Below are 26,707 nucleotides of genomic sequence, written 5' to 3' on the forward strand. Positions count from 1 at the left end.
TCAATAAAAGTGAAATAGAAGAGAAAAAGTTGCAATGTTGGCTCCAATAACACAAAGGCTGTTTTTGTTCCTTTAAAACTGTCATTGCTCAAAAATAATAATGAATAAACATCAATGTTGTTATGAATTATTGACCTATTCAAGGCTCAAATTACGTCACATCAATTGAATTATTTTTAGGAACATATTGCATATTTTGTGTGTTTACCATGAAAAAAACAAAGTTTTCTTTGACGAAAAGGCATAAAAACAGCAAAAAAAAATAAAAATTATTGGATCACTGAGAATTTTAGTGTGATTTTCTTTTTTAATTGTCACTACTCAAAAAATAATAATGAATCAAAATCAATGTTGTTGTTTATTATTGACATATTTAAAAACCAAGCTGTTTGTTCACATGCTTTTTTTATTTCTCTTTGGGCTTATTGGACCCTAAGTAGAATAACAAACTAAGAATCATCTTTTTATATGATGTACTTAAGTCCATAAGTAAAAACGTGTACTTCATGTGTAGTGCTAATTTGCTAATTCTTATTTTTACACTTTTTCCCCCCAAATTTCATTGTATGTTATACTCTTCTGACACCACCAGATGGCAGTATAAGTGTCCACATAAGTGGCCATAAGACCCCAATTCAGTAGTGTACACAATTTTGGAAATAAGAGCTAAAAGGTGCTGTCCACGCATGTGGCCACTAAGCCATTAGAGGTGTTAAGGCTTCAATTACTTCACATCAAATATTCCACTTTGAAATATAATTTGTGTTTGTGATATAAAATTAAAAAAAATTTGACAAAAGGGCATAAAACAAGCAAAAAAACAAAACAAACTAAAAAAATGTATTGGATGCCTGAGAATTTTAGTGCGATTTTCTTTTTTAATTGTCATTACTCAAAAAATAATAATGAATCAAAATCAATGTTGTTATATATTATTGACATATGTAAGGCTTCAATTACTTCACATCAAATATTCCACTTTGAAATATTTGTTTGGGAAACATATTGCATATTTTGTGTGTTTGCAATATAAAAAACAAAGTTTTCTTTGACGAAAGGGCATAAAACAAACAAACAAAAAAACATTTGAAAAAAATAAAAATGTATGACTTTTTAACACTTTTATGAGTGTGTGCCTTTTGGATCCCTGAGAATTTTAGTGCGATATTCTTTTTTAACTGTCATTGCTCAAAAAATAATAATGAATCAAAATCAATGTTGTTATGAATTATTAACATTTTTAAGGCCTCAATTACTTCACATCAAATATTGTACATTGAAATATTTTTTCGGAAAAACATGGCATGTTTTGTGTGTTTGCAATATAAAATATGAAGTTTTCTTAGACAAAAAAGGCATAAAACAAACACAATTTCAAAAAAGATATAATTAATGAATACATCTGAAGTTGATATAGCTTTAAATTTTAAAAAGTCACCAAAAAAAATGCTCAAAAAATAATAATGAACCAAAATCAGTGTTATGAATTATTGACCTATTTCAGACTCCAATTACTTCACATCAAATATTACACTTTGACATATTTATTGGGGAAAATGTTGCGTAATTTGTGTTTGCGATATAAATTAACATTTTATTTGACAAAAAGGCATAAAACAAGCAAAAAACAAAACAAACAAAAAAAATGTTTTGGATACCTGAGAATTTTAGTGCGATTTTGTTTTTTAATTGTCACTACTCAAAAAATAATAATGAATCAAAATCAATGTTGTTATATATTATTGACATTTTTAAGGCTTCAATTATTTCACATCAAATATTCCACTTTGAAATATTTTTGTGGAAACATATTGCATATTTTGTGTGTTTACCATAAAAAAAACAACGTTTTCTTTGACAAAAATGCATAAAACAAGCAAAAAAAATTAAAATGTATTTGATCCCTAAGAATTTTAGTGCGATTTTCTTTTTTAATTGTCACTACTCAAAAAATAATAATGAATCAAAATCAAAGTTGTTATATATTATTGACATATTTAAGGCTTCAATTACTTCACATCAAATATTCCACTTTGAAATATTTTTTTGGGAAACATATTGCATATTTTGTGTGTTAGCAATATAAAAAACAAAGTTTTCTTTGACGAAAGGGCATAAAACAAACAAACAAAAAAACATTTAAAAAAAATAAAAATGTATGACTTATTTTTTAACACTTTCATGAGTGTGTGCCTTTTGGATCCCTGAGAATTTTAGTGTGATTTTCTTTTTTAACTGTCATCGCTCAAAAAATAATAATGAATCAAAATCAATGTTGTTATAAATTATTGACATTTTTAAGGCCTCAATTACTTCACATCAAATATTGTACTTTGAAATATTTTTTCGGAAAAACATGTTTTGCAATATAAAATAAGAAGTTTTCTTAGAAAAAAAAAAAGGCATAAAACAAACCATTTAAAAAAATATATAATTGATGAATGGATCTGAAGTTGATCTTGGAATTTAAGCTTTAAAAAGTAAAAAAAAAATGCTCAAAAAATAATAATGAATCAAAATCAGTGTTATGAATTATTGACCTATTTCAGACTCCAAATACTTCACATCACTTTGACATTTATTGGGGAAAATGTTGCATATTTTGTGTGTTTGCAATATAAAATAACATTTTGTGTGACAAAAAGGGCATACAACTAACAAACAAAAAAAAACATTAAAAAGTTATAAAAACGTTTATTCGACGGAGAGATCTGAAGTTAAACTGGACACTTATGCGTTTAATGTTATTTTAAAATGTATAAACTTTTTCCCAACAGTTTTTGGATTCCTCTAAATTTTTACAGATTTTTTTTTTACTGTTATTACACACAAAATAATAATGAATCGAAATCAATGCTGTTAATTATTGAACAATTCATAGCTCACATTACTTCACATCAAATGTTCCACTTTGACATTTTTGGGGATTTCTATGACAAAAAGGACATAAAACAAAAAAAATGAAAACAATATATAAAACTTATAATTGATATATAGATTTGAAGTTGATCTAGATATTTGTAACACTTTTATGAGTGGGGCCTTTTTGGATCCCTGAGAAGTCTAGTGAGATTATTTTTAAACTGTCATTGCTAAAATAATAATAATAAATTAATATCAATGTTGTTATGACTTATTGATCCATTTAAAGCTCCAATTAATTTGAATCAAATGTTTCACTTAAACATTTTTGAGGAGTAAATGTTGCACATTTTGTGTTTTTGCCATAAAAAAATTGGTTTTCTTTAACAAAAAGGGCACAAAACGTAACTAAAAAAAAGTAAACTTTATATTGACTGATAGATCTAAAGCGTTGAATGTAAAAAAAATATATATATATATATATATATATATATATATATATATATATATATATATGACTTATTTTTAACATTTTTATGACTGAGACCCTTCCGGTTCCCCGGGACCAAACTTAAGAGGAGAGCTGAAGGTTAAAAAAAATACAATATTTTTTTTATGGTTTTAAAAATGTTTTGTTTTTTTTAATGCTATGATTTTTCAGTATGCAGTGTATCATAAAAATTATCAGAAAATAATATATAAAACATTTTAATTTTTTTTTTTTTTTTACATATCCTTGATGCTTTCTTTTTGAGCAATACCTTCATTTGGCCTGCAGGTGTCAGGATGGAGTCGGGCGCTGTGGTCGCCCGGCAACAACAGTGCGTGTTTAAAGGACCCACGGAAAGTAGAGTACTTTGATCAATTGCATCTAATTCGCGCGCACACGTACAATTACGTCAAATACACGAATGATTTATACAATTAAAATGCATCAATAAAGATCAAGCTGACCACATAGGATCATTTGTTTATTTATCTGATTATTTTTCGCCCCTCCGAATGCGAGCCAACACACTGAGGTAAGTTTGCTTAGTTTATCGACATCAACCCACATAAATGATCAATTGTTTCCACGTTAGTGTAAATTTAAGTAGTTTATGCCCACTCTAAAGCCGAGGGACGCAAATTCGTAGCTGAAGGGGGCGTTCCGCGCACTGTCAACTGCCTTGATACTCCAAAATCCCGCACCCGCCAGTGCAATTGAAGGCAGCATAAATCAGGAGCGTATCCTGGTCACCATGAGAGAAACAATAATGAAACATTGGACTTACTGCTGATGGAATAAACTTGCTTGTGGCATCAACAACTCGGAGTTAAATCCCAGCCAGGTACAATCCAGCACATTCCAAGCAATACAAGCATCTGGGTAAGAGTTACAGGTTGCATGTTAGCGTTAGCCCAGCTAGCTTGAATATTAGCTGTTTACGTGCTTCTACGTTGTTTTTGTGACTTGCCTAAGTTCTTGTGTTTTGTCTTCGAAAACACGATTAATTGTGTCGCACGTATACAAACTGAAGCGTGAAGCCGTGCGGTGTTAGCGTGGTGGCATGTAGAGAAGATTAACATAATGGCACTGCGGCTGTTAATTCTCTTTAGCCCCGTTAGCGGATAACCAGCTAATGAACCCTTTTTTTTAAAACACCTGGCCAACAAAAACATTACCATGTGACTCTTCGATAACGTGTTCTCTATAAACTGTAAGTTCAGAATACCTGGCCAACAAAAACATTACCATGTGACGCATGACTCTTCTATAACGTGTTCGCTATAAAGTGACATTTCAGAATACCTGGCCAACAAAAACATTACCAAGTGACACTTCGGTATTTGTTCGCTATGAAGTGTAATTTCAGAATACCTGGCCAACAAAAAAATTACCATGTGACACATGACTCTTCGATAACGTGTTTGCTATAAAGTGTAATTTAAGAATACCTGGCCAACAAAAACAAAACCATGTGACGCATGACTCTTCGATAACGTGTTCGCTATAAAGTTTAATTTCAGAATGCCTGGCCAACAAAAACATTACCAAGTGACACTTCGGTATTTGTTCGCTATAAAGTGTAATTTAAGAATACCTGGCCAACAAAAACAAAACCATGTGACGCATGACTCTTCGATAACGTGTTCGCTATAAAGTGTAATTTCAGAATACCTGGCCAACAAAAACATTACCATGTGACACATGACGCTTTGGTATTTGTTTGCTATAAAGTGTAATTTCAGAACACCTGGCCAACAAAAACATTACCATGTGACGCATGACTCTTCGATAACGTGTTCGCTATAAAGTGTAAGTTCAGAAACCCTGGCCATCAAAAACATTACCGTGACTCTTCGATAAAGTGTTCTCTATAAAGTGTAATTTCAGAATACCTGGCCAACAAAAACATTACCATGTGACGCATGACGCTGTGGTATTTGTTCGCTATAAAGTGTCATTTCAGAACATCTAGCCAACAAAAACATTACCATGTGACACATGACTCTTCGATAACGTGTTCGCTATAAAGTGTAATTTCAGAATGCCTGGCCAACAAAAACATTACCATGTGACGCATGACTCTTCGATAACGTGTTCGCTATAAAGTGTAAATTCAGAATACCTGGCCAACAAAAACATTACCGTGACTCTTCAATAACGTGTTCGCTATAAAGTGTAATTTCAGAATACCTGGCCAACAAAAACATTACCATGTGACGAATGACGCTGTGGTATTTGTTCGCTATAAAGTGTAATTTCAGAACACCTGGTCAACAAAAACATTACCATGTGACACATGACTCTTCGATAACGTGTTCGCTATAAAGTGTAAGTTCAGAACACCTGGCCAACAAAAACATTACCATGTGACGCATGACTCTTCGATAACGTGGTCGCTATAAAGTGTAAATTCAGAATACCTGGCCATCAAAAACATTACCGTGACTCTTCGATAAAGTGTTCTCTATAAACTGTAGTTTCAGAATACCTGGCCAACAAAAACATTACCATGTGACGCATGACGCTGTGGTATTTGTTCGCTATAAAGTGTAATTTCAGAACACCTGGCCAACAAAAACATTACCATGTGACGCATGACTATTCGATAACGTGTTCGCTATAAAGTGTAATTTCAGAATACCTGGCCAACAAAAACATTACCATGTGACACATGACTCTTTGATAACGTGTTCGCTATAAAGTGTAAATTCAGAACACCTGGCCAACAAAAACATTACCATGTGACGCATGACTCTTTGATAACGTGTTCGTTATAAAGTGTAAATTCATAATACCTGGCCAACAAAAACATTACTGTGACTCTTCGATAACGTGTTCGCTATAAAGTGTAATTTCAGAATACCTGGCCAACAAAAACATTACCATGTGACGCATAACGCTTCGGTATTTGTTCGCTATAAAGTGTAAGTTCAGAATACCTGGCCAACAAAAACATTACCATGTGACACATGATTCTTTGATAACGTGTTCGCTATAAAGTGTAAATTCAGAATACCTGGCCAACAAAAACATTACCGTGACTCTTCAATAACGTGTTCGCTATAAAGTGTAATTTCAGAATACCTGGCCAACAAAAACATTACCATGTGACGCATGACTCTTCGATAACGTGTTTGCTATAAAGTGTAATTTCAGAATACCTGGCCAACATATACATTACCATGTGACACAAGACTCTTCGATAACGTGTTCGCTGGAAAGTGTAATTTCAGAATACCTGGCCAACAAAAACATTACCATGTGATGCATGACTCTTCGATAACGTGTTCGCTATAAAGTGTAATTTCAGAATACCTGGCCAACAAAAACATTACCATGTGACACAAGACTCTTCGATAACGTGTTCGCTGGAAAGTGTAATTTCAGAACACCTGGCCAACAAAAACATTACCATGTGATGCATGACTCTTCGATAACGTGTTCGCTATAAAGTGTAATTTCAGAATGCCTGGCCAACAAAAACATTACCATGTGACGCATGACTCTTTGATAATGTGTTTGCTATAAAGTGTAAATTCAGAACACCTGGCCAACAAAAACATTACCATGTGACGCATGACTCTTCGGTATTTGTTCGCTATAAAGTGTAATTTCAGAACACCTGGCCAACAAAAACATTACCATGTGACGCATGACGCTTCAGTATTTGTTCGCTATAAAGTGTAATTTCAGAATACCTGGCCAACAAAAATATTACCTTGTGACACATGACTCTTCGATAACGTGTTCGCTATAAAGTGTAATTTCAGAAAATAATACCTGGCCAACAAAAACATTACCATGTGACGCATGACTCTTCGGTTGGAATTGGGGGTTAAATCACCAAAAATGATTCCTGGGCGCGGCCACCGCTGCTGCTCACTGCTCCCCTCACCTCCCAGGGGGTGATCTAGGGTGGTGGGTCAAATGCAGAGAATAATTTTGCTACACCTCGTGTTATGTGTGTGACAATCATTGGTACTTTAACTTAATATAATCTATAAATAAAATGTATTTTTGTGAGCTCACGATTCCTGATCGAACCGAAAGTTTTGATATCCGAACGGTTCCGATCGGATGAAAACTGGACTGTGAAAGCGGACGAACTTTGGCGGAATAAGAATTGGAATAACAGATTGTTTGGTGTAGAATAGCATATGTATATGTGTATATATATTTATATATATATATATATATATATATATATATATATATATATATATATATATATATATATATATATATACAGCATATGTATATACAAGAATAGCATATATATATATATACACAAGATGAGCGTTCACACAGTGAGATGTTACTTGTGTTGCAGAGCGGACGACAGCGGATGGTTGCTGCCAATGGGGCTGTTTGACAAGTTGGCAGGATGGCTGGGCTTCAAGAAGGAGGTGAACGTGCTTTGTCTGGGCCTGGACAACAGCGGGAAAACCACCATCATCAACAAACTCAAACCTTCCAACGTAGGTCCACTTCTGTTTGTTGGGCTCTTTCTATATATCAACAATATAATGCCAAATGAGTGAAATATTACCCAAACTACAGCTTTCTTTCTAGGTGAAATACAAAAACTTAGGTATGTTGAGGGTTCCATACTGCCGATTGTGATACTGATTGTCCGTAAATGAGATTGGCCGATACCAAACACATTTATTAGCTGTACATATTTCAGTTTATATATGGTGACTGTTATTGACAGTTTAACCATATCAACACAATATTTAAACTAGTTCCTTATTCTCTTTTATCACATACAATTGTTTGAACATAACAAAAGTATTAAAGGCCTACTGAAACCCACTACTACCGACCACGCAGTCTGATAGTTTATATATCAATGAGGAAATCTTAACATTGCAACACATGCCAATACGATTAGATTAGTAAAGTGCAATTTTAAATTTCCCGCAAAATATCCTGCTGAAAACATCTCGGTATGATGACGTCTGCGCGTGACGTCACGGATTGTAGCGGACATTTTGGGACACCATTGTGGCCAGCTATTAAGTCGTCTGTTTTCATCGCAAAATTCCACAGTATTCTGGACATCTGTGTTGGTGAATCTTTTGCAATTTGTTTAATGAACAATGGAGACAGCAAAGAAGAAAGTTGTAGGTGGGAAGCGGTGTATTAGCGGCCGGCTGCAGCAACACAAACACGTAGCCGGTGTTTCATCGTTTACATTCCCGAAGGATGACAGTCAAGCTTTACCATTGGCTTGTGGAGAACTGGGAAAACAGAGACTCTTACCAGGAGGACTTTGAGTTGGATACGCAGTACCGTGAGTACGCAGCTGCGGCTTCCAAACATTTGATCGCTTGCCCGTACGTGCGTGCCGCTATGTGCATGTCACGTACGTAACTTTGGGGACTTTGGGAAAATATATGTGCTGTATGAACTTTGCGGAGGTGAACGGTACTTTGGGATTGAGTGTGTTGTGCGGGTGTTTGAGTTGTATTGGCGGGTTATATGGACGGGAGTGGGGAGGTGTTTGTTATGCGGGATTAATTTGTGGCATATTAAATATTAGCCTGGTTGTGTTGTGGCTAATAGAGTATATATATGTCTTGTGTTTATTTACTGTTTTAGTCATTCCCAGCTGAATATCAGGTCCTACCCGCCTCTCACAGTATCTTCCCTATCTGGATCGCTTCCACTGCCCTCTAGTCCTTCACTTTCACTTTCCTCATCCACGAATCTTTCATCCTCGCTCAAATTAATGGGGAAATCGTCGCTTTCTCGGTCCGAATCGCTCTCGCTGCTGGTGGCCATGATTGTAATCAATGTGCAGATGTGAGGAGCTCCACAACCTGTGACGTCACGCTACTTCCGGTATAGGCAAGGCTTTTTTATCAGCGACCAAAAGTTGTGAACTTTATCGTCGATGTTCCCTACTAAATCCTTTCAGCAAAAATATGGCAATATCGAGAAATGATCTCATTTCAGTAGGCCTTTAATATATAATAACTAATCAAGAATAGAAACTACTATCTACTAGGGTTGTACGGTATACCGATACTAACAAAGTACTGCGGTACTAATTAATTAAAAACGGTACTACACTGCTTCTGAAAAATACCGATGGATGGATATAACTTTATTGATTCCTTCAGGAGAGTTCCCTCAGGAAAATTAACATTCCAACAGCAGTGTACAGAATTGAGATCGAATTTAAAAAGTCAATAATGGGGGTATAAATGGAAACAAAATAGAAAATTATTACAATAAAAAATAAAAACAACAATGACAATAAAAATATAACAGTCAAATAAGAATATAACAAGAGAAACTAGGCAGTAGTGACCATGTTATGAAAAAGTATTGCACTGTCATTGTTTACTAATTGATACTAATATACTAAGAAATGCAGTTTATTTGCTGCAATGAATGTGATTATTATTAGCTTAGAAGAGCGGCTCCACACTGTGTATGGAGACACATAATTAGCTGATATTAAATACAGTATCGGCCAGAGGGGCAATAACCAACAATGGCGATTACCAATGTTCCCTCTAATTGTTCATGTGTGTGAGCAAACACAAAAACTCCCTGAGCATTCAGTGGAGCACATGTGAGCAACATCACACGTGGCAATGCCAGCAGCACCCCTGTCTCAAACCAATCTTTTATTATAACACTCAAATGACAGGAGTCATTTTCATGAGATTATTTTGTAATATTAGTGATTTGGCCCACTTGTAATGAAAATAAAAGAAATCTTGTTTTTCATAAGCTATGGATGAGTATTGTACAATATGTCTGGGTGGGGGTCCTGCTTTGGAAATCATTTGTACCCCTTTCAGAGATCACATTTAGTTCCCCTTAAACATCCTCATGTTGCACAATGAAATGTAAGCATAGGATGAAGTGTGCATTCCTGTAACTTTCTCTAGTAACAGCATTCCATGATTATTATCAATAAATTAACATTAATAATAAATGACAGTAGAATAAGCACATGTATGACTGAGGAGTCATAGTGTAACTTTGTGTGGTGTTTGAGTTTTCAGACTTTTTGTGTGGCCATAAACGCACCAGTGGTTTAGTGGTATGCGTGTTAGTGACAGATGACAAGTTGGTTTTGGCCTGGTTTGTACGGCAGAAAATGACTAGTTTTTCGAGATAGAAGTGTTTTACTCATGTTTTTGGTGTGGTTATGGCCGAATATAAACAGTTTTGCTCAATAAAATGATCGATATAATTCCTGTCCTCGAAGCATCTCGATAGACGTTACAATAATTGAACGGTGTTCAATTGAACGGTGTTGACGAACACCGTTAGGACCGCTTGTTGTCACTGTCACTCAGAGTTGCATTGCAAAATTACACAGAATAAATGTGTTTATTTTGTTTAGAATTCAGACGGGGATTTGATTTGGTGCGCGGCATATATTTGCTGTGCGCAGAGGACGCTTGAGCAGTGCGCAATTGCGCAGGCGCGCACCTTAGAGGGAACGTTGGCGATTACATACCTTTTTGTACTGATCTGTGGCCAATGGATCGGCACATCCCTAAAAAAATTAATGCAATAAGTCATTTTTCCTGTATGTGTTCACCATGAAGACTTGAATAATAACGTACAAAATCTGTCTCCCAGGCCCAGGCACAAGACATCGTCCCGACCATTGGGTTCAGCATAGAGAAGTTCAAGACATCCAGGTAGCTTTTCATATTAACACAGCAGCGTGTTGTTGTTGATTCAGTCCAGCTTGAAATGAAACATGTGTCCCTGTCTTGGTGCAGTCTCTCCTTCACGGTGTTTGACATGTCTGGCCAAGGCAGATACAGAAACCTCTGGGAGCACTACTACAAGTCAGTGTGCAGACTTTTTCTTTCCCTCACTATTGTTATTATGTTTACTAATGTCGCTGCGATGTTTGTGTTGTCAGGGAGGGCCAGGCTGTCATATTTGTCATCGATAGTGCAGATAAGCTTAGGATGGTTGTGGCCAAAGAAGAATTGGACACTTTATTAAATCATCCTGGTAAGTTGTGGGCTACCTTTTACATTTTTAGTACAGCTAGCAGATACTATACACTGTAACAACGCTCAACGGGACAACAACTCTCTGTTTGTAAGATGATTTTTTTCCCAAAATGTCTCTTTAAAGGCCTACTGAAATGATTTTTTTTTTTATTTAAACGGGGATAGCAGATCCATTTTATGTGTCATACTTGATCATTTCGCGATATTGCCATATTTTTGCTGAAAGGATTTAGTAGAGAACATCAACGATAAAGTTCGCAACTTTTGGTCGCTGATAAAAAAAGCCTTGCCTGTACCGGAAGTAGCGTGACGTCACAGGTTGAAAGGCTCCTCACATTTCTCCATTGTTTACACCAGCAGCGAGAGGGATTCGGACCGAGAAAGCGACGATTACCCCATTAATTTGAGCGAGGATGAAAGATTCGTGGATGAGGAACGTGAGAGTGAAGGACTAGAGTGCAGTGCAGGACGCATCTTTTTTCGCTCTGACCGTAACTTAGGTACAAGCTGGCTCATTGGATTCCACACTTTCTCCTTTTTCTGTTGTGGATCACGGATTTGTATTTTAAACCACCTCGGATACTATATCCTCTTGAAAATGAGAGTCGAGAACGCGAAATGGACATTCACAGTGACTTTTATCTCCACAACAATACATCGGCGAAGCACTTTAGCTACGGAGCTAACGTGATAGCATCGGGCTTAACTGCAGATAGAAACAAAAGAAATAAACCCCTGACTGGAAGGATAGACAGAAAATCAACAATACTATTAAACCATGGACATGTAACTACACGGTTAATGCTTTCCAGCCTGGCGAAGCGTAACAATGCTGTTGCTAACGACGCCATTGAAGCTAACTTAGCTACGGGACCTCGACAGAGCTATGCTAAAAACATTAGCTATCCACCTACGCCAGCCAGCCCTCATCTGCTCATCAACACCCGTGTTCACCTGCGTTCCAGCGATCGACGAAGGACTTCACCCGATCATAGATGCGGTCGGCGGCCCGGAGACGGAGTCAAGGTGAGGTCGGCGGCTAGCGCGTCTGCTATCCATCTCAAAGTCCTCCTGGTTGTGTTGCTGCAGCCAGCCGCTAATACACCGATCCCACCTACAGCTTTCTTCTTTGCAGTCTTCATTGTTCATTAAACAAATTGCAAAAGATTCACCAACACAGATGTCCAGAATACTGTGGAATTATGTGGTGAAAACAGAGCTTTTTGTATTGGATACAATGGGGTCCGAATACTGCCGTTCACTCCGTGACGTCACGCGCAAACGTCATCATACCGAGACGTTTTCAACCGGAAGTTTCGCGGGAAATTTAAAATTGCACTTTATAAGTTAACCCGGCCGTATTGGCATGTGTTGCAATGTTAAGATTTCATCATTGATATATAAACTATCAGACTGCGTGGTCGTTAGTATTGGCTTTCAGTAGGCCTTTAAGAGTACTGCTGAAAGTATATTTTCCCAACACTGTCCTGTCCGCACAACAGACATCAAGCACAGGAGAATTCCCATCCTGTTCTTGGCTAACAAGATGGACGTCCGAGACGCTTTGTCTTCGGTCAAGGTCTCCCAGCTGCTCTGCTTGGAAAATATCAGGGACAAACCCTGGCAAATCTGGTAAAACATATTATTATTATTATTAGGGATGTCCGATAAATGCTTTAAAATGTAATATCGGAAATTATCGGTATCTGTTTCATAATTATCGGTATCGGCTTCAAAAAGTAAAATTCATGACTTTTTAAAACGCCGCTGTGTACACGGACGTGGGGAGAAGTACCTTATTTTCCGCACTATAAGGCGCACCTTCAATGAATGGCCTATTTTAAAACTTAGTTCATATATAAGGTGCACCGCATTATAAGGCGCATAGAATGGAGGATACAGTAGAGGCTGGGGTTGCGAGACCTGTTGTGGCTCAATATTGGTCCATATATAAGGCGCACCGTATTATAAGGCGCACTGTCAGCTTTTGAGAAAATTGGGAGGTTTTTAGGTGCGCCTTATAGTGCGGAAAATACGGTACAGAGCACCAATAAACCTTAAAGGCACTTCCTCTGCGTGCCGGCCCAGTCACAGGATATCTACGGCTTTTCACACACACAAGTGAATGCCATGCATACTTGGTCAACAGCCATACAGGTCACACTGAGGGTGTACGTATAAACAACTTTAACACTGTTACAAATATGCGCCACACTGTGAACCCACACCAAACAAGAATGACAAACAGAGAACATCCGCACCGTAACACAACATAAACACAACAGAACAAATACCCAGAACCCCTTGCAGCACTAACTCTTCCGGGACGCTACAATATACACCCCCCGCCCAACCCCGCCCACCTCATAGTCTCTCTCAGGGAGAGCATGTCCCAAATTCCAAGCTGCTGTTTTGAGGCATGTTAAAAAAAACAATGCACTTTGTGACTTCAATAATAAATATGGCAGTGCCATGTTGGCATTTTTTTTTCCATAACTTGAGTTGATTTATTTTGGAAAACCTTGTAACATTGTTTAATGCATCCAGCGGGGCATCACAACAAAATTAGGCATAATAATGTGTTAATTCCACGACTGTATATATCGGTATCGGTTGATATCGGTATCGGTAATTAAGAGTTGGACAATATCGGTGTCAGAAAAATTGTATTTAAATTATCAAAAAACTTTCCATTGTGAGTTTCCATTGAACAGACAAGAAGCTGTCTTTGTGGCACCAAGCCAAACGCTCGGAAGATTCCGCTGTGTACGATGGAATCAGACGGGAGGGGTCATCCATTGTCCTCCAAAACCTGCCAAAGCTGAATCCACGACAAGCCCAGGCCCGAGGGATCTTCTTCTTTTGTCTTCTAATGTGACCGAAAACAAGGACTGTTTACATACTACCCATTCCTGTTGAGACAGGTGTTGTTGCGTAAACATTGAACATCTAAATAAAAGAGAGGACGAAAACCTTCTTCGTCAGAGCGTGGTGCAGGACTGTACAGAAAGTACAGTGGCCATGTCTCTCCTCAATATTGAGTCCAAATTTAATTCTGTCTCTGTTTGATTCCTTGTCTTTTGTCTTGTTTAATACATGTCATCAGTGTTTGAACCTAACAATCGGAATATCGGTAAAAAATCCATTATCGGACCTCTCTAATTATTATTATTATTTTCATTAGGTCTGCTCTCATTTTATGCTTTCTGCTGTTCGTGTACATTGTAGCGTTAAATGTATTGTGTTCATTACTGGACTATTTTCACACAAAATGTGTAAGCAACCTCAAAACACTTTCTACAATAATGTGCCGAAACATTTATCAGTAGAGATGTCCGATAATGGCTTTTTAGCCGATATTCCGATATTGTCCAACTCTTAATTACCGATTGTGATATCAACCGATACCGATATATACAGTCGTGGAATTAACACATTATGATGCCTAATTTTGTTGTGATGCCCCGCTGGATGCATTAAACAATGTAACAAGGTTTTACAAAATAAATCAACTCAAGTTATGGAAAAAAAAGTGCCAACATGGCACTGCCATATTTATTATTGAAGTCACAAAGTGCATTATTTTTTTTAACATGCCTCAAAACAGCAGCTTGGAATTTGGGACATGCTCTCCCTGAGAGAGCATGAGGAGGTTGAAGTGGACGGGGTTGGGGGGGGGGGGGGGGGGGGGGGGGGGGGGGTGGGGGGGGGGGGGGGGGGGGGGCGGGGGGGGTTTGGTAGGGGTAGCGAGGGGTGTATATTGTAGCGTCCCGGAAGAGTTAGTGCTGCAAGGGGTTCTGGGTATTTATTCTGTTGTGTTTATGTTGTGTTACGGTGAGGATGTTCTCCCGAAATGTGTTTGTTTGGTGTGGGTTCACAGTGTGGCGCATATTTGTAACAGTGTTAAAGTTGTTTATACGGCCGCCCTCAGTGTGACATGTATGGCTGTTGACCAAGTATGCTTTGCATTCGCTTGTGTGTGTGACAAGTCGTAGATATTATGTGATTGGACCGGCACACTAAGGCAGTGCCTTTAAGGTTTATTGGCGCTCTGTACTTCTCCCTACATCCGTGTACACAGCGGCGTTTTAAAAAGTCATACATTTTACTTTTTGAAACCGATACCGATAATTTCCGATTTTAAAGCGTTTATCGGCCGATAATACCGGCAGTCCGATATTATCGGACATCTCCAATTATTATTATTATTATTTTCATTAAGTCTGCGCTCACTTTCTGCTTTCTGCTGTTTGTGTACATTGTAGCGTTAAATGTATTTTGTTCATAACTGGACTATTTTCACACAAAATGTGTAAGCAACCTCAAAACACTTTCCACAATAATGTGCCGAAACACTTATCAGCTTTATTAAACTTGTGTCACTTTAATTACATCTGACTTATTTATTGTTCGTTTGTACTAAAACATGGTCATGTAAAGTGAAATGTCGTGATGTTAATGTAAGTGTTGATATGTTTCAGTGGCACTGACGCTCTAAGAGGAGATGGTTTACAGGAGGGAGTGGAATGGTTACAAGGTAAACTTGACACGAGGTGTGTGTTTGTGCGCGTGTGCTTGTAGTTTTTGCATTAACATGCTAATATTTTCCAAAAGTAATTCATGTCATCAACTACAGCTGGGTATTGGCAAGGACTTTTTGATATAATAAGTATCACGATAGATGTGTACGTATCGTACATTTCACAATAGGGAGAATTTGTGTCGCGATACGTGTCACAATAAGTAACACAATATTCGAGTCACAATACGTATCACAATATGGTACAGTATTGTTTTTTTAATTTTTATCAGGGTCATTTGGGTACTTTCTTTTGTCATTTTGATTTAAAAAGAGTAAACATAGTTGTTTGCTAATAAATAGCTTCACACAACCATTAAGTATGAGTGGAAGAAAGGTTTTTGTGTTATCAGTCATATTCTCTAAAGAAGGCCAAGAAATCATAAATTCTCCCAGGGTATGTAAACTTATGAGCACAACTGTATACAAATATTTATTTAGAAATAATGAAAATATAAATGTTTCCTAAATAAACTGTCAACAAGATTAAAGTGCAAATGAAAATGAAGCTTCATCACTTTGGTCATCATTTTAGCGCTTAAACGCAACCGTGACTTTTATACCAGACTTCTTCTCATTGTTTGACATTGTCACGCGTCAACTGACTGACTCGTTACTGCCACTAGTGGTGGAAAAGTGTAAAACATTTTTAAAAAATGGATGTTGTATAGTCAGAGTGTTTTCCCCCCCCCCCCCCGTCCCTATAAACAACTGTACAATGAAATGTGTGTGTATGTTATTTCCAGATCAAATCAAGTCATTGAGGACATGAGGACGTGAAGACGAGAAGAAGGTACCAAAAACATTTCAGATGTGGTTGACTTGAAATCTGAGCGCAATTGGGACGATTCCCAAATATTTATTAGAACAGATCACGGACACCAATTGTGCTAAGTCGGCAAGAATCACAATCGCGGTGTTTTTGGGCAAATATATTCTATTACAAGTGTAATTTGCTTCTGTCTAAATCATCAATATAATTCATGTTTGAAAATATTCTTGGTTTCTGCGGATTGTTTGGAGTACTGTAAAACATTTACTCGTGTGTATTTTATTTTCTATACAATTTTGTATATTGTGTATATTGGCAATAGTTATCTTGGGAAAACATGTTGTCTAATAAAATATTTCAAACCATCACAATGATCATATACACATGCACTGTACCTCTGCATAAAACAACACTGCACACAAAATGGGCCAATATAAAATTATGATAGTTTAATAGCTTATTTGCTTTTTAAAGAAACACAACAAATATGTCATTTAGTAAAGAAAGTAAAAACCATGGGTAATATAATAATATAATCACATACAATGTAACAATATACTTCAAGTAGTATTGAAACATTCACACGCAATTACTTCAGGAATTGCTTCATCTAGTTATAATTTGTTATTATTCAATCTATAGATCAACTTGAAGTCTATCTGTCAAAGTAAAACAATTGTTTTTATGTTTTGTGTCAAAGAAAACACTGTTTTTAATGGCAGAAACACAACATATGCAATTTCCCCCATCAAAAAATATTTTAAAGTGGAATATTTGATTCAATTAGAGCCTTAAAAAGTGCAATATTTCATAACAACATTGATTTTAATTCATTATTATTAATTTGAGCAATGAAAGTTTAAAATGAAAAATTCCACTAAAAATGATTGCGGCTCCAAAAGTCCCACTCATAAAAGTTGTATTTTTTTAATTTCATTTTTATTTATTTTTCAACACTTAAGTCTGTTGATCAACTTCAGATCTAGTAAAAATTAAATAAAGAAATAAATTATGTTTTATGCCTTTTTTGCTTAAGAAAACCTTTGTTTTGTTTTGTTTTATGGCAAAAACACAACATATGCAATTTCCCCCATCAAAAAATATTTTAAAGTGGAATATTTGATGTGAAGTAATTAGAGCCTTAACAAGTGCAATATTGATTTTAAATTATTATTAATTTGAGCAATGACTGTTTAAAAGGAAAAATCCCACTAAAAATGATTGCAGCTCCAAAAGTCCCACTCATAAAAGTGTTTATTTTATTTATTTTTTTGTCAACACTTAAGTCTGTAGATCAACTTCAGATCTAGCCGTCAAAAAGTGAAAATTAAATAAAGAAATAAATTATGTTTTAAGCCCTTTTTTGCTTAAGAAAACCTTTGTTTTGTTTTGTTTCATGGCAAAAACACAACATATGCAATTTCCCCCATCAAAAAACATTTTAAAGTGGAATATTTGATGTGAAGTAATTAGAGCCTTAAAAAGTGCAATATTGATTTGAATTCATTATTATTTATTTGAGCAATGACAGTTTAAAATGAAAAATCCCACAAAAAATTATTGCGGCTCCAAAAGTCCCACTCATAAAAGTTGATTTATTTTGTTTTTTATTTTCAACACTTAAGTCTGTAGGTCAACTTCAGATCTAGCCGTCAAAAAGTGAAAATTAAATAAAGAAATAAATGATGTTTTATGCCCTTTTTTGCTTATGTAAACCTTTGTTTGTTTTGTTTTGTTTCATGGCAAAAACACAACATATGCAGTTTCCCCCATCAAAAAATATTTTTAAAGTGGAATATTTGATGTGAAGTAATTAGAGCCTTAAAAAGTGCAATATTGATTTTAATGTATTATTATTTATTTGAGCAATGACAAGTTTAAAATGAAAAATCCCACTAAAAATCATTGCAGCTCCAAAAGTCCCACTCATAAAAGTTGATTTTGTTTTGTTTTTAATTTTCAACACTTAAGTCTGTAGATCAACTTCAGATCTAGCCGTCAAAAAGTATAATTTAAATAAATAAATTATGTTTTATGCCCTTTTTGCTTAAGAAAACTTTTGCTTTGTTTTGTTTTATAGCAAACACACAAAATATGCAATATTTTCCCCAAAAAATATTTTGATGTAAAGTAAATGGAACCTAAAACTTGTTCAATAATCCATAACATTGATTTTGATGATTATTTTTTGAGCAATGAGTTTTTTTTTAATCCCACTAAAACTATTGTGCCAACTTGTTCAATCATTCATAACATCAATTTTAATTATTAATTTTTTGAGCAATGACCGTTTTTTTTAATCTCACTTACATTATTGTGACTACTTGTTCAATGAATCATAACATTAATTTTAATTATTATTTTTTGAGCAATGACATTTTTTTTTTAATCCCACTAAAATTCTTGTGGCAACTTGTTCAATAATTCATAACATCAATTTTAATAATTTTTTGAGCAATGACAGTTTTTTTTTAATCCCACCAAAATTATTGTGGATCGAAAAGGGCCCCGCTCATAGAAGTGTTAAAAATAAATCACGTTTTATTTTTGTTTGTTTTAACTCTCACTTAAGTCTCCAGATCAACTTCAGATTTATTTGTTAATTATTAATTTTGACTTTTTTTTCTAATTTGTTCTATTTCCTTTTTGTCAAAGAAACATGTGTTTTTGACATGGCAAACACAAAATATGCACAATTTCCACCCCAAAATATTTTAAGGTTCAATATTTGATATGAAATAATTGGAGACTTGATCAATAATTGATAACAACATTGATTTTGATTCATTGTTTTTTGAGCAATGACCTTTTTAAAGAAAAAAAAAACAGCCTGCATGGCAACTTTCTGTTATTGGAGTCAACATTTCACCTTTTTATTTTTTATATAGTATTTTTAGAATGTGCCATTTAATATCGCAGATAAGCTGATGTATGGTTTGTAACTGTCCATGGTGCTGAAAGGCGCCATACCGCTGCTCTACCAGCAGGGGGCAGTGCAAGTGCTCAAAGTCTTCAATATGGTTTTCTTTCAATTAGCTCTGAGAGCAGCAATGTGGATGTTTGTGTGCTCCTGCACTTGGCAGGCGAGCATCATGTGTGCGCCAGGAAGACTTTAAAAGTCAGATGTGTCATTAGAGTTTCTCCCCACCATCCATCCTAATTGGCTACCTGTCAGCTCGCACATGCGCTAACTGCACATCTCATGCAGGACGCCATTAAGCAGCTACACTTTATTCACATTTACACTGTGTGAAGGCAAAGTGGCACTTTTGGGTTTACCTTGAAACAATATACACTTAGGTGTGTTATGAGGGTGAATACACGTCATTACTTGCTAAATGTACGGAGATCTTATACAAAGCCATACAAAAAATGTTGGCAGGTATATTAATACGGCCGAGGAGAGAAGTTATTGTATTGTTTAAATGTTTTTTGTGGTTGGAACATTACAAGATTACGTACATATTTTAATTTTCAAGTTTGCTCACTCCCTGTGTTTAATTGTTGCTGTTTTGTATTTGAAGAGAAAGGAATAATTGCAGTAAAAATTAGATATGTTAAAATAAAAGTGAAAAAAAATGTTATGACAGTAAATGAAATAAGACGAAACAGAATTAGTCTTAGTTAATTTAAAAAAAAAAGTGTATATATATATATATATATATATATATACTTTTTTTTTTTTAAATGAACTTAGCCGAATATATTAAGACTTAATTAATGAAGAGATACTGGAGGAAACTGTTTGACTAAAAAGCAACATTTATTTATAAAAAAAAGCATATCAAATTTATATATATATATTTATATATATATAAAATAATTTTATATATTTACATTATTTATATATATATATATATATATTTTTATATATATATAATCATTTTTTAAATAAATTGGGCTTTTTTGTCAAAACAGTTTCATCCAGTATCTCTTCATTAATTAAGTCTTAATATATTCAGCTAAATTAATCAAATTAAAAAAGGTGTACATGTATATATATATATTTATATATATATATATATGTATATATATATATATATATATTTATATATATATATATATATATATATATATATATATATATATATATATATATATATATATATATATATATGTATATATATATTTATATATATATATGTATATATATATATATATGTATATATATATTTATATATATATATATATACATATGTATATATATATATTTATATATATATATACATATATATATATATATACATACATATATTTTTCTTTTTCTTTATACTTATATATATATATATACATACACTATATACAGTATATATTAATATATATACCTGTATACATATATATTTAAATAAATATATATATATGTATATTTTTTAATAAATTGTGCTTTTTTGTCAAACAGTTTCCTCCAGTATCTCTTCATTAATTAAGTCTTAAGAATATTCAGCTAAATTAATCAAATTAAAAAAGGTGTATATATATATATATATATATATATATATATATATATATATATATACACACTACCGTTCAAAAGTTTGGGGTCACCCAAACAATTTTGTGGAATAGCCTTCATTTCTAAGAACAAGAATAGACTGTCGAGTTTCAGATGAAAGTTCTCTTTTTCTGGCCATTTTGAGCGTTTAATTGACCCCACAAATGTGATGCTCCAGAAACTCAATCTGCTCAAAGGAAGGTCAGTTTTGTAGCTTCTGTAACGAGCTAAACTGTTTTCAGGTGTGTGAACATGATTGCACAAGGGTTTTCTAATCATCAATTAGCCTTCTGAGCCAATGAGCAAACACATTGTACCATTAGAACACTGGAGTGATAGTTGCTGGAAATGGGCCTTTATACACCTATGTAGATATTGCACCAAAAACCAGACATTTGCAGCTGGAATAGTCATTTACCACATTAGCAATGTATAGAGTGTATTTCTTTAAAGTTAAAACTAGTTTAAAGTTATCTTCATTGAAAAGTACAGTGCTTTTCCTTCAAAAATAAGGACATTTCAATGTGACCCCAAACTTTTGAATGGTAGTGTATATATATATATATATATATATATATATATACATATATATATATATATATATATATATATATATATATATATATATATATATATATATATATATATATATATATATATATATATATATATATATATATATATATATATATATATATATATATATATATATATATATATATATATATATATACACATGTATATATATATATATATACATATTTTTATACATACATATATATGTATAAAAATAAAATAAATATATATATAAATATATATACACTATATATATTAATATATATATATATTTAAATAAATACATTTAAAAATATATATATATATATATATTAATAAAAATATATATATATTTAAATAAACATATATATACATATAAAATATATATAATATATATTTGTATTTAGTTTTTTAAATTTGATTAATTAAGCTGAATATATTAAGATGAAGAGATACTGGAGGAAACTGTTTGACAAAAAAAGCACAATTTATTTTAAAAAAAAATGGATGGGCCATTAATGAAAGACACGTGTTGGGGAAAATGCCAGTAACCAAATATGAGTTGGGAGGAAAGAAAGAAATGTTAAAAATAAATACAAAATACATTGTAATCTCCCTCTTTGTTACATGCATATCCATTGTAATCATTTAATATTGTTTTTATTTGTATTTTTTTAGGGCTGTCAAAAATAACGATTGAAGGCGTGATTAATCGCAGAAAATATCACACTAATGATGTATAGTTTCTGATTAACCACACAATTGGTTTAGATTTTTATGAAATTATTTTTTTCTATGAATTAATTTTGAGCCTCTACATTACCCGTGCCTGGATGGCAGCATGCGTTGACACAAGGTCAGTGATCAGGTCCCAGAATGTTGTTTTCAAAATAAAGGACTTTAGATCATGCTTTTACTAGCTTTTCAGCAAATACATTTCGTACATTTCAGTAAAAACATTTTATAAAATGTTTGTGGATGACATTGCATTTGTGTCAATGATGTAACTTTTGCAAGCAAGTAATTGACTGTGAATAATCACGATTAATTTAAACTGAAAAGTGCGATTAATCTGATTTTTTTTTAAATGCATCATAAGGACTACTTGTTATGTATTTGTTTAATTTTTTGGGTTGAGTGGAAGTCTGTTATAACAAAAAATCAAAGTTTTTGTTTATCCATGTACTGTGTTGTATTGCATAATATTAAAACATTTTTTTTTATAATAAATACAAAAATGCAATTAAAATGTAATGCTTTACCATAAACTAAACCATTACGGTTTAGTTAAGTTATATAAGTTATAAGTATAAGCGATTCTTAAAATGCATGTTCTGATTAGTGACGTCTTCAACCCCCCCCCCCCCCCCCCCCCACCCCCCCAAGTTGTCCCGTTTGTTTGTGCTGCAAAACTAGTTTGTTCACAATCGCATGAAAACTATTTTGTTGTTATTGTTATTTAATGTGTGTTATTATGTGTTTTATTAATGTGTTATTATCCACAATCAGCCCCATTACATGAAAACTATTTTATGTTATTAACGTTATTTAATGTGTGCGTTGTTATTCACAATCGCATGAAAACTATTTTGTTATTAATGTTACTTAATTTGTGTCATTCATGTGTTATTATTCACAATCAGCCCCATTACATGAAAACTATTTTATGTTATTAACATTATTTAATTTGTTTATTAACGTGTTGTTATTCACAATCGCATGAAAACTATTTTGTTATTAATGTTATTTAATGTGTTTTTATTCACAATCAGCCCCATTACATGAAAACTATTTTATGTTATTAACATTATGTAATTTGTTTATTAACATGTTGTTATTCACAATCGCATGAAAACTATTTTGTTATTAATGTTATTTAATGTGTTTTTATTCACAATCAGCCCCATTACATGAAAACTCTGTTATGTTATTAACGTTTTTTTAATTTGTTTATTAACATGTTATTATTCATGATCGCATTCAAACGACTTTGTTAATGTTATTTAATATGTGTTATTAATGTATTATTCACAATCAGCCCCATTACATGAAAACTATTTTATGTTATTAACGTTATTTAATTTGTTTATTAACGTGTTAGTCACAATCGCATGAAAACTATGTTGTTATTAATGTTATTTAATGTGTTATTATTCACAATCAGCCCTATTACATGAAAACTATTTTATGTTATTAACGTTATTTAATTTGTTTATTAATGCGTTATTATTCACAATCGCATGAAAACTATTTTGTAAATGTTATTTAATGTGTGTTATTCATGTATTATTCACAATCAGCCCCATTACATAAAACAATGTTATGTTATTAACGTTTTTTAATTTTTTTATTAGCGTGTTATTATTCATAATCGCATGCAAACTATTTTGTTAATGTTATTTAATATTTGTTAATGTATTATTCACAATCAGCCCCATTACATGAAAACTATTTTATGTTATTAACGTTATTTAATGTGTGTTATTATTCACAATCGCATGAAAACTATTTTGTTATTGTTATTTAATGTGTGTTATTATGTGTTTTATTAATGTGTTATTATCCACAATCAGCCCCATTACATGAAAACTATTTTATGTTATTAACGTTATTTAATGTGTGCGTTGTTATTCACAATCGCATGAAAACTATTTTGTTATTAATGTTACTTAATTTGTGTCATTCATGTGTTATTATTCACAATCAGCCCCATTACATGAAAACTATTTTATGTTATTAACATTATTTAATTTGTTTATTAACATGTTGTTATTCACAATCGCATGAAAACTATTTTGTTATTAATGTTATTTAATGTTTTTTTATTCACAATCAGCCCCATTACATGAAAACTCTGTTATGTTATTAACGTTTTTTTAATTTGTTTATTAACATGTTATTATTCATAATCGCATTCAAACGACTTTGTTAATGTTATTTAATATGTGTTATTAATGTATTATTCACAATCAGCCCCATTACATGAAAACTATTTTATGTTATTACCGTTATTTAATTTGTTTATTAACGCGTTAGTCACAATCACATGACAACTATTTTGTTATTAATGTTATTTAATGTGTTATTATTCATAATCAGCCCCATTACATGAAAACTATTTTATGTTATTAACGTTATTTAATTTGTTTATTAATGCGTTATTATTCACAATCGCATGACAACTATTTTGTTAATGTTATTTAATGTGTGTTATTCATGTATTATTCACAATCAGCCCCATTACATAAAACAATTTTATGTTATTAACGTTTTTGAATTTTTTTATTAGCGTGTTGTTATTCATAATCGCATGCAAACTATTTTGTTAATGTTATTTAATATGTGTTATTAATGTATTATTCACAATCAGCCCCATTACATGAAAACTATTTTATGTTATTAACGTTATTTAATGTGTGTTATTATTCACAATCGCATGAAAACTATTTTGTTATTAATGTTACTTGATGTGTGTTATTCATGTGTTATTATTCACAATCAGCCCCATTACATGAAAACTATTTTATGTTATTAACGTTATTTAATTTGTTTATTGACATGTTATTATTCTTAATCGTATGAAAACTATTTTGTTAATGTTATTTAATGTGTGTTATTAATGTATTATTCACAATCAGACGCGTCACAAAGTTCACTTTTCCAAACAACAACAACAACAACAACACTACTACTCATGGCAGACTCCATGACAGCCAGCCAACAAAGACTACTTTGGGACAAATGATTATATATTTTTGAGCCTGAATATAAGGAGGATGACCTACAAACAGACCCAGCTTCAGTGAAACACTACGCATCATGCAGCATAATTGCTAAACACAAACTACTGTATGAACGTATTAAAACAATCACTTATTGTACAACGTCTGCTCTCACTGGGATGCCGACTGATGGGATGTTTATATCTTCCAGCACCGGACTTGTGTCCCCTGTTTAAATGGAAAATTCATTATAACCCTCTGGTTACAAAAAAAATAGGAGCAAACAAGTCTCTTTTTACGTCTTCTTTGTGATGTTTTCAGGTCGAGACTAAAGTTGACCAACTTCTCGATTTATGGCCATATACCCTTCTACTACACAAGTATGATTTATAATCTTGAATTCACTTTGACCAACTCCGAGGCGACGCAGCAGCTCAATACGCCAATAGCTGCATTACAATGTGCCACGTTACAAGAAGTAGTTCCTCTGCTTTAGCTCGTATAATAACAATATCACCGATCCGTGGTTGTTATGTAGGTTTACCACATGTAAATAGAGTATTGTTGGCGGTTTTGGGATGATTTTTTTAGAGGGTTTTACAGACTGAATAAATGGCTGCATTGTTAGCCGCCTCTTGCTAGAGTTTTTTTGTGATTTAGAGTCAACAAAAATGGGGATTGGTAATGATAGGTTGGTTTGTAAAATCTTAAGAATACATTTTATAAGCAGTACAGTCAACAAAAAAGTGCCATTTTTATGCAATATATGCTTCTAACCCAGTGGTTGTCAAACTGTGGTACGCCAGAGAATCACTTAATTGAATATTCAAAGCCAGTGTTACTGTTCAAACTGCGGCGCAAAAGCAAAAATATTAAATATACTTGTTAAATAAAACCTCCGTCTCTTTTTTTAACGAATACTTAGGCCTACTACGCTACTGTATTTGAATGTTGGCGGTACTTGGTAGAGCCGAGTGTTGGTGGGAAAAAAAGGTAGTGAACCACTTTTTGTAAGCCATGAGAGACTTTTGATATAGACAAAAAAAAATAGTCCATCCATCCATTTCCTACCGCTTGTCCCTAGTCAAATTGTGTAAACGTATCATTGCATTTCCTTTGACGCATGTTACCGGTCCTCTGACGTAAGCCCTCTGTAAAAAAAAAAAAAAAAAGAGCCACCAAAGTCACCCGGCAGACCCTCCGCCATTGTCTCATTGGCGCGCTCCACGCAGGAT

General features: G+C 33.5%; 1 protein-coding gene across 2 annotated transcripts; it reads left to right on the forward strand.

Annotated features, from left to right (window-relative positions):
- The first annotated feature begins 4,058 nt into the window (after positions 1 to 4,058).
- Positions 4,059 to 17,065, forward strand: LOC133665024 (ADP-ribosylation factor-like protein 6). 2 transcript variants are annotated; one of them, XM_062070171.1, is made up of 8 exons: positions 4,059 to 4,231; positions 7,683 to 7,830; positions 10,964 to 11,025; positions 11,110 to 11,178; positions 11,256 to 11,350; positions 12,855 to 12,984; positions 15,834 to 15,889; positions 16,678 to 17,065. In XM_062070171.1, exons 2-8 carry the CDS (start codon positions 7,711 to 7,713, stop codon positions 16,701 to 16,703), a joined length of 558 nt encoding a protein of 185 aa, XP_061926155.1. In that variant the 5' UTR covers positions 4,059 to 4,231; positions 7,683 to 7,710; the 3' UTR covers positions 16,704 to 17,065. The 2 variants fall into 2 exon arrangements, with proteins under 2 accessions (XP_061926155.1, XP_061926164.1); XM_062070180.1 differs by having other exon boundaries at positions 4,059 to 4,193.
- Positions 17,066 to 26,707: the final 9,642 nt, after the last annotated feature.

Source organism: Entelurus aequoreus, linkage group LG02, assembly GCF_033978785.1.
Source record: "Entelurus aequoreus isolate RoL-2023_Sb linkage group LG02, RoL_Eaeq_v1.1, whole genome shotgun sequence".
Classification (NCBI taxonomy): domain Eukaryota; kingdom Metazoa; phylum Chordata; class Actinopteri; order Syngnathiformes; family Syngnathidae; genus Entelurus; species Entelurus aequoreus.